The 14,064-nt window shown below is 37.0% G+C and overlaps 1 protein-coding gene across 7 annotated transcripts in view; it reads right to left on the bottom strand.

The window, feature by feature from the left end:
• Window positions 1-14,064, bottom strand: part of GALK2 (galactokinase 2) — a 106,417-nt gene that overhangs the window by 72,367 nt on the left and 19,986 nt on the right. For all 7 annotated transcript variants that reach the window (XM_074366095.1, XM_010965290.3, XM_074366097.1 and 4 more), the window contains 3 exons: window positions 12,483-12,606; window positions 8,319-8,409; window positions 5,328-5,474 (listed from right to left, as the gene is read on the bottom strand). In XM_074366095.1, coding sequence (XP_074222196.1) covers window positions 5,328-5,474; window positions 8,319-8,409; window positions 12,483-12,606 — 362 coding nt within the window. The remainder of the gene's footprint in view (window positions 1-5,327; window positions 5,475-8,318; window positions 8,410-12,482; window positions 12,607-14,064) is intronic.

Raw genomic sequence — 14,064 nt, 5'->3', positions numbered from 1 at the left:
AAATAAATTCCCAACCACCACATCACCCTGCTACCTGTGCTCTCCGGTGCCTCTTAATTCCTAAGTCTCTCCAGAGAGTTGTGAGTCAGCTTGCTTCCCATTTGTACCTCCCTCCACAGGCACTTGGCTCTGACCTTTCTCCACTATGCTAAGTCATGCTCCATCCTTCCACCCACTTTCCATCTTTGTATCAATTTATCAAAGATGGAGCTTGTGCCTTCTTTTCTAGTTTTTTCCTATTGTTTGGGGATGGGTTTTTTGAGAAAAGAATAATGAATGAGGGATGAAGAAAGACAGAGTAAATCTTGAAACCAGAAGTCTCTAGCCCTTTTCTGTTTCATAGGTCTTTTATCACACCATACTCTTCAGTCAGTTCCATTTTGATTCACTTCTGTCTTCCAAACTTTCTGGGTAACCAGCTGTCTTATTTTACTGGTTTTTGACATGAAACATTTAGTTTATTAGTAAATTAACAAGTTCCACAGCTATTTATCATATCCCATTTGCAGTAATTGTTGTCTGCAATTGAATAGGGTACTGAATACACATATAATTGGGAGGGGATTATTTATCAACTGGGAGAGCCATTAGTCACCAATCGCTTGTGGGGCTTATTTTTCTTATCAGATAGGCTGGTTACTCACTGCTTGCCTTCCTGTCCCTCCATTCTCACACTTCTCCGTACCCCAGGAGACTGACTGCCATCAGCAACTCCCCTAGCCCATCCCCACTCCCTGACATTGCCACCTATCTCACTCTTTCCCTGCCTTGCTGCATGTCTGGCAACATTGCTCCACAGCCACAGCTCCCGAAGAATAATGCCTTCTGGCTTCACAAGAGATCCTTCCCTAGCTGGTTCCCTTGACCCTGCTAACACCTCTGCAAATAATCTCTTTACTAAACTCCCTTCAGTTATACTCTGTGTGCCATTTGTTTCCTATTGGGACATTAAAAAAAGGATTTTGAACTAGCTCATCTCTCAAGTTCCTTGAGTTCTCGTGTTGTTTGATTTTTATAAGAGTCAAGTATACAACTGGCACTTAACTGAAGAATTTGGACAAATTAGGGGCTTCCTTTCAGTCAAGATTCCATCTCACTACAGCAAAGAAATTCTCCAAATAATTATGCTCAGCCCCCAGAAAATACAAGATTTGTCAGTATAACTTACATGAGCATAGAAAGCTAGGATACACATATTGTTCCTTTTAGGCAGTGAAGTCAGATAGTTCTGGTAAAGTGCATTTATTTTTATTTTCAGTGTTTTTTAGTTGAGGTATAATTGGCCTACATTATATTAGCTTTAAGAGTATGACAATGATTAGATATTTGTGTATATTATGAAATGAAATCACTACAATAAATTCGGCTAACATCCATTGCTATATATGGTTACAGAATTTTTGTTCTTATTTTGAGAACTTTTAAGATTTACTCTCTTAGCAACATTCAAATATGCAATACAGTATCATTAACCACACTGTACACTACATCCCCATGACTTATTTATTTCATAACTGAAAGTCTGTACTTTTTGATTCTCTTCACTCATTTCACAGACCCCTCACCCCACACCTCTGACAACCACTGATATGTCCTCTCTATTTATGAGCTTGCTTTCTTATTTTTATTTGTTTTAGATTCCACATATAAGTGACATCATACAGTATTTGTCTTTCCCTGTCTGACTTTCTTTACTTAGCCTAACACCCTCAAGGTCCATCCATCTTGCTGCAAATGGCAAAATTTCACTCTTTTTGTGGCTGAATAATATTCCATTTTGTATACGTGTGTGTGTGTTTTTATATATATATATATATATATATATATATATATATATATATATATACACACACACACACACCACATCATCTTTATCCATTCATCCATCAATGGATATAGGTTGTTTCCAAATCTTGGCTATTGTAAATAAGGCTGCAAAGTACATAGGGATGCATCTGTCTTTTTAATTCTGTGTTTTTGTTTTCTTCAACTAAATACCCAAAAGTGGAATTACTAAATCATATGACAGTCCTATTTTTAAATTTTTGAGGAACCTCCATATTGTTTTCCATAGTGGCTAAACCAATTTGCATTCCTACCAACAGTGTACAAGAATTCCCTTTTCTCCATATCCTTACCAACTTGTTATTTCTTGTCTTTTTGAAAATAGCCATTCTAACAGGTATGAAGCGATATCTCATTGGGGTTTTTATTTGCTTTTCCCCGATGATTAGTGATGCTGATTATCTTTTCATGTGCATTTTGGTCATCTGCATGTCTTCTTAGGGAAAAATGTCTATTTAGATCCTCTGCCCATTTTTAAATTGGATTGTTTGGGGTTTTTTGCTATTGGAGTTGTATGTGTTCTTTATACATTTTGGATATTAACACTTTATCAGATCTATGACTTGCAAATATTTTTCTTCTATTCAGTAGGTTGTCTTTCCATTTTGTTGATGGTTTCTTTTGCTGTGCAGGAGCTTTTAAGTTTGATGCAGTCCTTTTTATCTGTTTTGTTTGCTTTTGTTGCCTTTGCTTTTGGTGTCAAATCTAAAAAATCATCACTAAGACTGATGACAGGAGCTTACCACCTATGTTTTCTCCTAGGAGTTTTACAGTTTCAGGTCTTACATTCAAGTCTTTAATGCATTTTGAGTTAATTTTTGTGTATGGTGTAAGATAGTGGTCCAGTTTCATCCTTCTTCATTGAGTGTCCAGTATTCCCAACACCATTTATTGAAGAGACTGTCTTTACCCATTGTATATTCTCAGCTCCTCTGCTATAAATTAATTGATTGTATATACATGGGTTTATTTCTAGGCTCTCTATTATGTTCCATTAATCTGTGATCTGTATGTCTGTTTTTATGCCAATACTTTGCTATTTTTGACTTTGAAAACACAGACAGCCAGAATTAATTCTAAAAGTTCAAGTGTTTTTTACCTTCTTTTCTTCTTTCCCTTAGATATTCCACCATCAAAGAGCAAAAAATAAGTTTCACCCATCCTCCCTTTTATAAAGGATTCCTTGACCTCACCTCAACCACAGACACCAGATTATCTTTCTCCATGCAGATCTAGACTTTTTGCATCACTGAAATTTTCTATTTTCTCACCTCTCATAGACCCTTCAGCCCATTCCTATTTTCAACTGCTCTTGCCAAAGTTTTCTTCGACTTCTTTCATGCTAAATTCAATGGCTACCTCTTAGCTCTTATCTTACTTAACCTCTCAGCATTTGACACCACTGCAACTTCTTTCATGAAGTAGTCTCTTCCTTATCTTTGCTGTTGCCTGAACTTTCTAGTCTTCCTCCTACCTATCTGATTACTCCTTAGTGTCTTCAAGTGGACATCTCCTCCTCTGCCCATCTTTCAAATGTTCATGCTTCTCTTAGTCTTATCTTTCTACCTGCACTCTTCCACTGGAAGTTCTCCTCCACTCCTGTGGCTTCAAAAGTCAATTATATACTAATGACTCTCAAATGGACCATCTCAAGTCCAAATATCCCTCCTGACCTTCAGAGATATTGTTTGTAACTAAATACTACATAATTCCATCAGTACGAACACCGATTCCTCATACTCAACATTTCACCTTCCCCTCAAACCTATGTTTTCATCTATATTCCTTATCCCAGTGAATCACATCAAGCCACAGACCTGGGTATTATCCTTGACTTTTGCTGTCCCACACCCAACACACCCACTTATTGCTTCTGTCTGAGATGTACTTTAAATCTATCATCCAATTCTCTCCGTTCTCACTGTGACTTCCCTAAACCAAATCATCTCTCTACTGCTAATACCATTACTCTCAAATCTAGATTTTTGTCATATAGTCAGGGGTGATTGTTCTAAAATATAGATATGATCATGTTATCTTCTTCCTAAAAGGCTGCAATGGTTTTACAAACTGCTATCGATGTAAAGCCCAAATTCCTCAACATGGTTTACAAGGTGCAGCATCTGGTCTCCTACTGTATGCTTCAGACAAATTAAGCCGCTTTTAGTTCTTTCCAACAAGCTATGATTACTCTTACTCTGGATATTTTCACATGATGTTTCCTCCACCTGAAACGTGCCTATCCAATGTTTCCAGTGTTATCATGCCATCAATATTTCTTGACTAACATCTATGAATCCCTATGTCTTAGCTTAGATGGCCTATGTTCTCTAAATCTGGATTAGATCTGCTCCCATAGCACACTACTCATCCATTTAACACACTCTCTGATAGTTGTCTACTTACTTGTCTCTATCCCCATTTTAGATCCTAAGTACTGTGAGGGTTAAAACTACACCTGTTTAATCTCCAGTGCCTTGAACATCATGCCAGTTAAAGTAGCCACCAAATAAGAAATGGCTGAATGATAAATTAAAGAATAAACAAACCATCAGATTCAACACAGTACCAGTAGAAGCACACTTTACACATGGACTTGCTTTTCCTTGCTTTCTCTCCTCTCAAAAAAACAAAGTTACCCTTCCCTCCAAATTAAGCCATTGCTTACGAAGGACTGACTCGTGTATAGTTACACACGACAGCTAAAGAGAATTCTATTTAAGCCTTTGCTTTCTCCTTTATTTCTCTCTTTCCTCTTACACATAAAATTTTCAAACTGAAAGTTTAAAATGGCTTAAGAAAGACTAAAAATGTGTTTGACTTTCTCTTCTTCTACCTGATGCCCATCTATAAACTTAGTAGTATGTGTGCATGAGATAAAAAAAGAACCTATGATAACATTTTATTTGAACCAGAACTCTGAAACATTAAAGTTGAGCACACCTGCTCTGAACTGCTAAGTCAGAGATTTATGTGAACTTGTAAAGTTGAGGCTTACTGACCTCTTATAGGATTTATGTCTTCTTTAAATAAGCATTTCCTCTTTGTAATGCAATATTTAAAAAAAGTTTATTTCAGTGACTAACCTGCTGGCATAAACAGAAATGCTACTCAGTTCCTTTATTGCCTGGTCTTTACTCTTTTTACCCACTGCTTGTCAAATATTTAATTGAAGGTTTTGGGTGAAAATAAGCAGGCCTAACTATGAAGCCTAGAATTTCTTGCTCTAAACTGAACTTGTTAATAAGGTGATCTAAAAAGATATCCATGCATTCAATCTCTACACTTAATCGAAGAGCATTTTAATACAGCTATTCTCACATCTGCTCACGGTTTGGAAAAAAGTTACAGAGCATTCCCCTGTGTGCAGTCCTTTCAGATAAGACAAAGTTTTTCAATCTAAGAAAGATATTCTAATTTTGAGATTCAGATGATACTTTAGAAAGAAGGTTGTGTGAGGCTAACTCATTCAACTTAGTTACCTTGGATAGCTTCAGTCCCAGCACCGTGAGTGTCACCAAGCCAGCACAACACACCAAGGCACTGGAGCTGGAGAGGCCAGAACTTGGTGGGATGTTTCCATCTACCAAGCAATTCATCCCAGTCAGGTTACTAAGACCAAAGTGTTCCTACGAAGAGAAGGAAAAACAGCACTCGTAAATGTGGATGGATTCTAGTAGCAGCAGAATGTTCCTTCATTCCCTAGAGAGCAAAAGTCTATCAATGGACTTATTATGCAACTTATGGCAACTCCTTGTGCAGATCAGTTTAGTTGTGTCTACACGTGACATTTCATTTAATGGCTCTACACTGTAGGACACTATATCATCTGAAGATTAATTTTCACTTTGTTGAACAAAAAGCTACTGTTCCATTTTCCAAGATGGCCTTGAATGATCTTTTTCATGAATATTAATTGATTTGAACAAATATGGAAAAATATTAAACAATGATCATTCAACTTCAAGTAGTAAGACAAGAAATACACAATGATTTGTGAAGCAGGTTAAGTCTCTATGTAGTACATCCCAACAACCTGTGATTGTAAAAGTCTAACCCCAAGTAGCAGTTTGTTTCTCTGCAGTATCTTTCTTCAGAAGGTCCTCTGAAGAAAAGCATTCCAAACTTTCTCAGTTCTGTTTTACTTATGGAAAAACCCAGGCACCAAAAGATTAAGAGACTTTCCCAAGATCACATATAAGGAGCTGGAAGTAGGACCCAGGTCTCTGATTTCTGGTTGAGAACTTGCCCACTGCAGTCAGAAACCTGGGCCAGCATACTGTCACTGTGATTTAATGTAAGTCAGCTATATGAGGAAATCCAGATTTTTACTAGAGTTTATAGATACAGTTTAGCCATATGGTAGCTTTCAAGACAGCCAGATTATAATTCAGCCACAAATGAGAATGTAGACTCTAAAAAGAGCAGGGAAACTATTTCTACAAATAGGAAAGCCCAAAGAAATAATCAGACTCTGATCTCAAGACGGAAAGCTCTAGGATGCTTAGATGATTGTGTAGGATGAAGACACTCAGGATGGTATCATATCATATCCTTTGTGGTTTCAGATTAAATTCAAGACCATCTCCCCCTCAAGAAAAAGTACCATCATGTTTACAAATTACTGAAATGGCTCAAGACCAAAGTATGAAATACTATTACATTACATAATTGTGCATTTCATCAGATGCATTATTCTAGGGAGAGCTTTCAATAAACCATTTTCAATAGCCAAAGTAACAACAAAACTCTGCAAATAAAAGACTGTTTTTTTTCCTTAATTTTTTTGTCTTTTTTTTTTAAGCTGGCAAAACTCATGCTCCACAAAAGAAGAGATTCAGTTGGATGTATTTCTATTCTTGATTTTGAACCATCTAAAAATTTCCTTTCCAGAAATACAAAAATTATAAACTGAAACACTGCTGCTGCCAATGCCCTTTCATACAGAACATCAGACAGCTTGTTTGAAAAAGAAAAATCCTTGGAGAATGCTATATACTTAACCATAAACTGATCCACAGGGTGTCTTGAATGTGAATCATACTTCCAAACTTATCATGCAATGTTTAAATTAAAATGTACAACAGATTCAAAAATGCAAATGGGTTTTGCCAAATCCTGTAATAGCTCTATCCCAAAAGGATAACATGTTCAATTTAATATAAACAGATTATCCTCTGGACCTTTCTAGTATTTGAATTGAAAGTTTCTGGACAGGCTAACATTTAAATTACTTTTCTGCCAAAAAGTCATCATACAGACCTGCTTTTGCACATAAGTTGTCAAACCAAAAAGGAAGGCTGTAAGACCTGAAATTCTCAAGAATAACGCAAAGCAACATGCATTCTTTAGGTCCCTTTACCCATATGCTCCAAAATGCATGTTGCTATAAGCAAGATCAAATTCCATTTGCCAAGCAAATTCTTCCAAATACTCTAATTCCCACTAATGCATACGACAAGCCAAATGATTTGAAGATTTAAAGCCTGCCAATAACTTCTCTCATAAGTGGTTACTGTGTGTCTTGGAGAAAGGAATGAAGAGGGAGGAGGGAGGAGGGAAGGAGAGGGGAAGGAAAGAAGGAGAGCACTCTAAGACCAGAACCACCATAATTAGAGTACAGGACTATACATTAGAAATAAACGTGATGGATATCTGTAATGGGTATGCCACTGAGTCCTAGGCTACTCACGACAGAGTTTCAGACAGGACCACCAGGCAGCAAGGAATACAAGCTCTCTAAAGTATGGATATTAACAAACAAATCCAATTGATTTAGCCAATAAATTTTCTCTTTGTCCTTTGTACTGTTTTAAATAGGAGAGAAAGTAGAAATAGTCTCTTGTTCTTGTACATGACATTAGAGATGTTCAAAGTAATTATTCAGTGTTTCTAGGAAAACACCTATTCTAATAAATTTCACTACATCTTTTTTTAACCCCATCTGAAGTATTAGTAATAACAATGCTAGTTCCCATTTATCAAAGACCTACTGTGTTTCAAGTACTGTGTAATCCTTGTAACAACTTTTTGTTGGGATAATAATGACATTTCACAGGTAACAAATCTGAAGCTTAAGAAGTTAAATTAACAAAGGTGAGTAGAGCCCTAATTCAAATCCAGGGCTGTCTGACTCTAAAACCTACTACAGTGTACACCTATATATCCCCAGAACAAAATGTAAAGATTGCTAGAATGTACCTTCTAAAAGAAAATTTGAACAAAGGTGGGAAAGCCGGAAAGATATTTGTCAGACACACCTGACTTACGCACAGCCACTCCTGCCCCCTATGAACACCACTAAGAAACAGTCATTTCTACCCCATCTCCTGAAATGTATTAATTAGCAAAATAGAATAGAAACATCAATTAGTATTGAAAGGAGACAAAAATGATAAAGTAAATAACATAAATCTTGATATTATACACATCACAATCTCAGGTGCTAGTAGGTGCCTTATAAACTGATTTACCTGAATTCCTTTAAATCCACATAGGAAATAGTTGTGCCACAGAGGCTTGGTTTTGTCAATTTGAATGTTATCAGCACTGGTACTGAAATCCCTGCAAAAGCAAAAGGCACCATTAATTTAAGTCGAGGCCTCGTGCTGCAGCATTGATGGCTGACTGCTGCCATCTTGTGCCAAAACAGTGACACTGACATTTCATTTTCCACTTTTAATCTATATACTTCACAGTCTACCCCAAAACAACAAACATCACCAGCTGCTAAAAGTTAAGAGAAGTCGTGGTGACCTTACTAACTAAACTACTTCCAACTGACCCTTTTCATTTCCTGAAAGGGAGAAGAACCAATCTATTTGAGCATAATCTACATCACTTTTATTACATGATGGTCCTTGTTAAGCTGGTGTAAACCACATAAATGCTTATCCTCTGGCCTGCTGTTTGGCACACCTCTTGCTAGAACAGAAGTACTCAAAGCCTTCTTTCCCCACAGTCTGCACCCATCCAATTTTACCATCTGCACAGTTTAAGAAGAAGGAAGAAACAAAACAAATAATGATTCTAATGGAGAATAACTCATTGAATAAAACAAGATTCCACAAATCTCTACTGATATAAACTAACAAATGAATACATAGCCAAATGAAGGAGAAGGGAAAGCTCTTCCTTAGAGAAAATGCCAACTAAAAGATGCAGAAGAAATGACGGAAATTGAAAACTCATTACTTGGCAAACTTCATGATAACTGTTTCAGGAAAGAATCATCAGTGGATGCTAAAATCGGTGAGTAAAAATTTGATGAGAAACAAGGTATTTACACAAACTCAAAGTATTTCCCCTCCAGACACTGCAAAGGGGAAAAATAGTAACCTTGTGGTAATCTGGCAGACAACTCCTTAACCAAACGATCAAAACTAACATCAACACTTAAAGGGACAACACATGCCTCCTAGATATGACACACTCAGGACACATCAGTTGACATGTGGGAATTCTTTGTACTGTTTTTGTGACTTCTTTGAAAGCCAAAAGTTTTCTCAAAATTAGAAATAGATAGATAGGCTTCTAAATTAACCAAAGGAAAAAAATCTGTGAAATGGGAAAGGGGGGAGATCAATTTAAAAATGAGGAAATAAGCAACACTCCCCATTGTGACTGAGTTCTCTTCATATAATTTACTAAATACCTACTATGTGCCAGACACTGTAGTAGGTGCCTTCCACGGATTATCTTAATCACATGGATATAGCATCTCCTAAGAAAAATACTGAATGGCCACTCGAGTTTGGAAGGCATTCACAGGAATATAAAGGTAAAAGGCAAAGAGGGCTTATCTTTTAAGCATTTGTAAGCTAGCTGAGACAGCATGAAAACAAATCGCAGTCACACACCAGTATGCGATGGGATGCAAGGCCAAGAGGGCATCTGTTGGACTGAACCCCACAGGCCTGCAGGCCTTGTAGCTGCCCACCACCGAGACCTCAAAGTAAGAGCCCAAAGACAGCAACAGAGACATCAGAGGTTATTGGATAGGGGATCTTACACGTCTGCAGCAAAAGGTCCTGGAGCAACATGCTACTGTGTACGGCAGACAGGAGGCAAGACGTGGCAGCAATCTTTACTACTCGGGGGAGTGGGAGGGGAGGCTACCATTTATAGGCAGAATTAACATCAGGTTGGCTCATCAGTTACCAGGGAAACCAGCAGCTGGGGCAGGGGGCAAGCATGTAGATAGTTACTGATTAAGCCCTATGAATCGGGTACAGGTGAGGTAGGGACTGGTCGAATAGGGGGATATACAGAGGACAGGAGAACAGCCATCCTGAGTGGCCTGCCCATACAGCATCATTTCTATAATCAGCACACTAGCATGGAAAGGGGAGGATTTCCTGAAGGCTCAGAGAGATTTAGTGACTCCCCAAGGACACACACAGCTCCTTAACTCCAGCTCACAAGCACTTTATTGTCACCCATAAAAGTTAAAATATATTGCCCATAGTCAACAAGAGGTCATAGAATTTGAAAAGCAAAAAAAACGTTAGCAAAACCAAATAGGTTCTGTTCCTAGATAAGCAGATCTTGAAAACACCACAAAGAAAAGAAAACCAGGAAGGAATTAGGGGCAGGGGTGGTGGTATATTAGGAAAAGCAGAAGAGGAGATTTGCACAGATGTATGAAGTTAGATGAGAAACGAACAACAGCAACAAAAAAAACACTTAAGTGCCAACTCCTTCAAAATTAGAAACACAGCTTAAAAATCACAAGGTGATACTACTATACATTTATGAGTGGATAAAATTTTAAAAGATACATGAGCAAAGATGTGAAGCAACTGGAACTCTCATACACTGGTGGTGGGAATGTAAAATTATACAACCACTTTAGGCAAATTCTTAACAAGATAAATCAGACGGTCTACTCCTAGGTATTTACCCAAGAAAAAAGAAACGCGTGTCCACACACAGATTTGCACACAAATATTCATAGCAGAACTATTCATAAAAACTGGAAATGATCTAAATGCTCATCAATGGTGATTAAAGAAATTATGGGTTTGGGAGGTGGGTGTATGGCTCAGTGTTAGAGCGCATGTCTACCATGCACAAGGTCCTGGGTTCAATTCCCAGTACCTCCATTTAAAAAAAAAAAAAAAGAAATTACAGGTTCTTCATGCAATTGTAGACAATTTTCAGAGGCATGCTGTATACTACCTAGGGGTCCTAGTGGAATGAAGCCCTTTACCTACAGCAGAGGCTACCTGCCTTAGAAATTCACCTCTGCTTCCCTAACTCATTCTCTGTGCTCTTTAGCTACCGCGCCTGGGATCATTTCCCAAATACTCTACACCTCCTTCCGGGTCTGTCTCAGACTCTGCTTTTGTGAAAAATGAAACTTTCCATGTTGACCACCATGGTGGGAATGGTTAAGTGAATCTGAGTAAATCAGTGTAACACATTATGGTACCCAGCTTGAGATGTTTACAATGACACAAAATTGTGTTTGAGATAATCTTAAGATTTTCTTTAAAGGGTCCAAAATGTACATAAGATATATTCTCAATCATGCAAAATTAAGAGAAAACAAAGACTTTTCACAATAAGTTTCATGTAAAAGAGAGGAATTTCTATTACCTTGCACAACCTGGTAGAAACACACATAAAATATTTGCTGAATGAATGAAAATCACTGCAGGCAAACTGCCCAGTGCACAATAAGCCAAAAATATAATGTGACAATTACATGCCAAAATCTTTTTTTATAATTAGCAAATCAAATCTATCATAATATAAGCAAATAGGGCTTACCCAGATTCCAGAAATGCAAAGACAGTTCAAAATTAGAAAATCCATCAATGTGATTCATAACATTCTTTAAAACTGATCTTCAATACTGAGTAGACAATTCAATCCAATACCAATTAATGATTTTTTTAATCTTAGCAAACCAAAAATTAAAAAACAACAACAGGTGTGGGAGGGTATAGCTCAGTGGTAGAGTGTGTGCTTAGCATGCACGAGGTCCTGGGTTCAATCCCCAGTACCTCCATTAAAAGATAAATAAACAAACCTAATTACTTCCCCCCACCAAAAAACAACAACAGCAAAAACAGTATGTCTGTACCTTGATAAAGCATGTGTACCAGAAACTTGTATCTATTATGTTCCAGACGCTATGTTTGAGCTAGCGCATTGGAGAGGCAGCGGTACCTGAAGTCACAGGGCTTACTATCTACTGGGGGATACAGGCAAGTAAGCAGGTAATGATACAACAGCATGGTAAGGTGCTGTGACAAGAGAACTAGAGGGTACCCTAGGAATATAAGAAAGGCGGCAGCCCTGACTTTGCTGGAGATATTAATCTCAGTAGATGATAAATACCTTCTGGGCAAAGACAGTTATTTCCATTGTTGTGCGGCCCTATATCTAAAACTATGTCAGACACATAAGTTTTCAGTAAATGCTTCTAAATAAATAAGTAAACGAAATGAACAAATATTAAATAAATTAGTGAGCTTTAGATTCTTTCGGAAGTCAGATAGAAATTTTCAATAAATTAAGTGATTTATAACAAATTTGGTATCTCCTAAGGAGTTCATTGCGGTACAAACACAAAAACACACACATGCACACACCCCCTACTACACACAGTAGCAATTCTAAATACTCACGGGTACAAGGGGTTGGTATTGGCCAGCTGGAGGGTGTGTGTTTTCACAGGTTCCACAGCTATTAACATATCTTGTTCCACAGCCATAGGAAGAACAGAATAGCCACAGTAATCTATGTGCTCTCCTAGGATAAAGAGAAAGCATTTTCTTATCATTGCTAGCATAGGAAACAAGAGAAACTCAAGTAAGTTGACATACAGAAAAAGCTTGACCACAAGCCAGGTTTTAACAGAGTAAAAATACTAAGGGCATAAAGTGATTCAATTTCCTCACCGACATCTGAGCCAGGAATTTTTGCTAGAATAAGTATACTAGTTATTTGTTTCTGTTAATTTTTAAACTTCTTTAAATATTCTTAAGTTTTTTCACATTCTAATTCATAATAATCATCTTCAAATATTTATGTTTTGTGACTAGTTATGTGGATCATCAAGAAAAGCAATGTCTCCTTTCTCTGTTGCTCATTTGTATTAACTTTTTTTATAATTTGTAATTAAAAAAGAAATTTTAATGGAGGTACTGGGGATTGAACCCAGGACCTCACACATGCTAAGAAGGTGATTTACCACTGAGCTACACTACCTTCTGTAGTACCCTCTGTATTACCTTTTAAAATATGAACCATGGAAGCCTTTACACCCTATCCCTAATATTAACATTATGTGAGTCCCACTCTCTTCCTTACTAGCCAAGGAGATCACTTAAGGTGAAGATTTTGCTTTACTTTATCTTTGTGGCCTAACCAAATGCCTAACAAATTAGACTGGCACTGATTAGTTGTGTTGAATGTGCTAGACATAGCTAGGATAAAGAAAAAGACGCTAGAGAAAAGTTTATCTGCACTATTTAATATATAATAGGCAAATATAGAAAAACTATTCTCTTCTTTTCATTCTTTTTTTTGAAACTTTTTTTTATTGAGTTATAGTCATTTTACAATGCTGTGTCAAATTCCAGTGTAGAGCACAATTTTTCAGTTATACATGAACATAAGTATATTTATTGCCACATTTTTTTTCACTGTTCCTTTTCATTCTAATCCCTCTATGAGTCACCAGCAGGAGGGTTTTTTTTTTTCCTATTATTCCATAATGTTTTCTCCAAGTTACCATTGAAACTCAAGGTTGTTATTCATAAGATTTAAAAATAAAAACAATTCAAGAAAGATGGGCTAAGCAAGCTCAGTTATACTTCCCCAGGAGAGGTCTATATATCTGATTGTTCCTATGATAGATACTGATCGACTAAGAAACATAAAATGAGAGAAAGATAATTCAACTGCATAGTTACATTTTAAAATAAATATTATTCTATATATTATTGCAGGTAGCAAGTCTTTTGTTCCTACACTGATGTGTCCTTTAAAATAAGAAAATTAAGTGGTTTTATAAGGGAATGACAATGACAGAAAGAGAAGTAGTTTTCAAAGTTGTCTTTCTCTCTACCTTCCTTCAAAAAAAAAAAACCAGTAATACAGAACAGTGCTTCACAAGCAGAAAACACGTATTTAAAAAAGGAGAACTCTAGGGAGGCACCAGGTTCTGTTGGGAAGGCTGCAGTGTGAATGAAGCCTTCTGAGACT

The sequence above is a fragment of the Camelus bactrianus genome, chromosome 6, assembly GCF_048773025.1.
Source record: "Camelus bactrianus isolate YW-2024 breed Bactrian camel chromosome 6, ASM4877302v1, whole genome shotgun sequence".
Taxonomy (NCBI): domain Eukaryota; kingdom Metazoa; phylum Chordata; class Mammalia; order Artiodactyla; family Camelidae; genus Camelus; species Camelus bactrianus.
The sequence above is the reverse complement of the archived record's forward strand: the minus strand, read 5'-3'. Positions and strand labels throughout refer to the sequence as shown.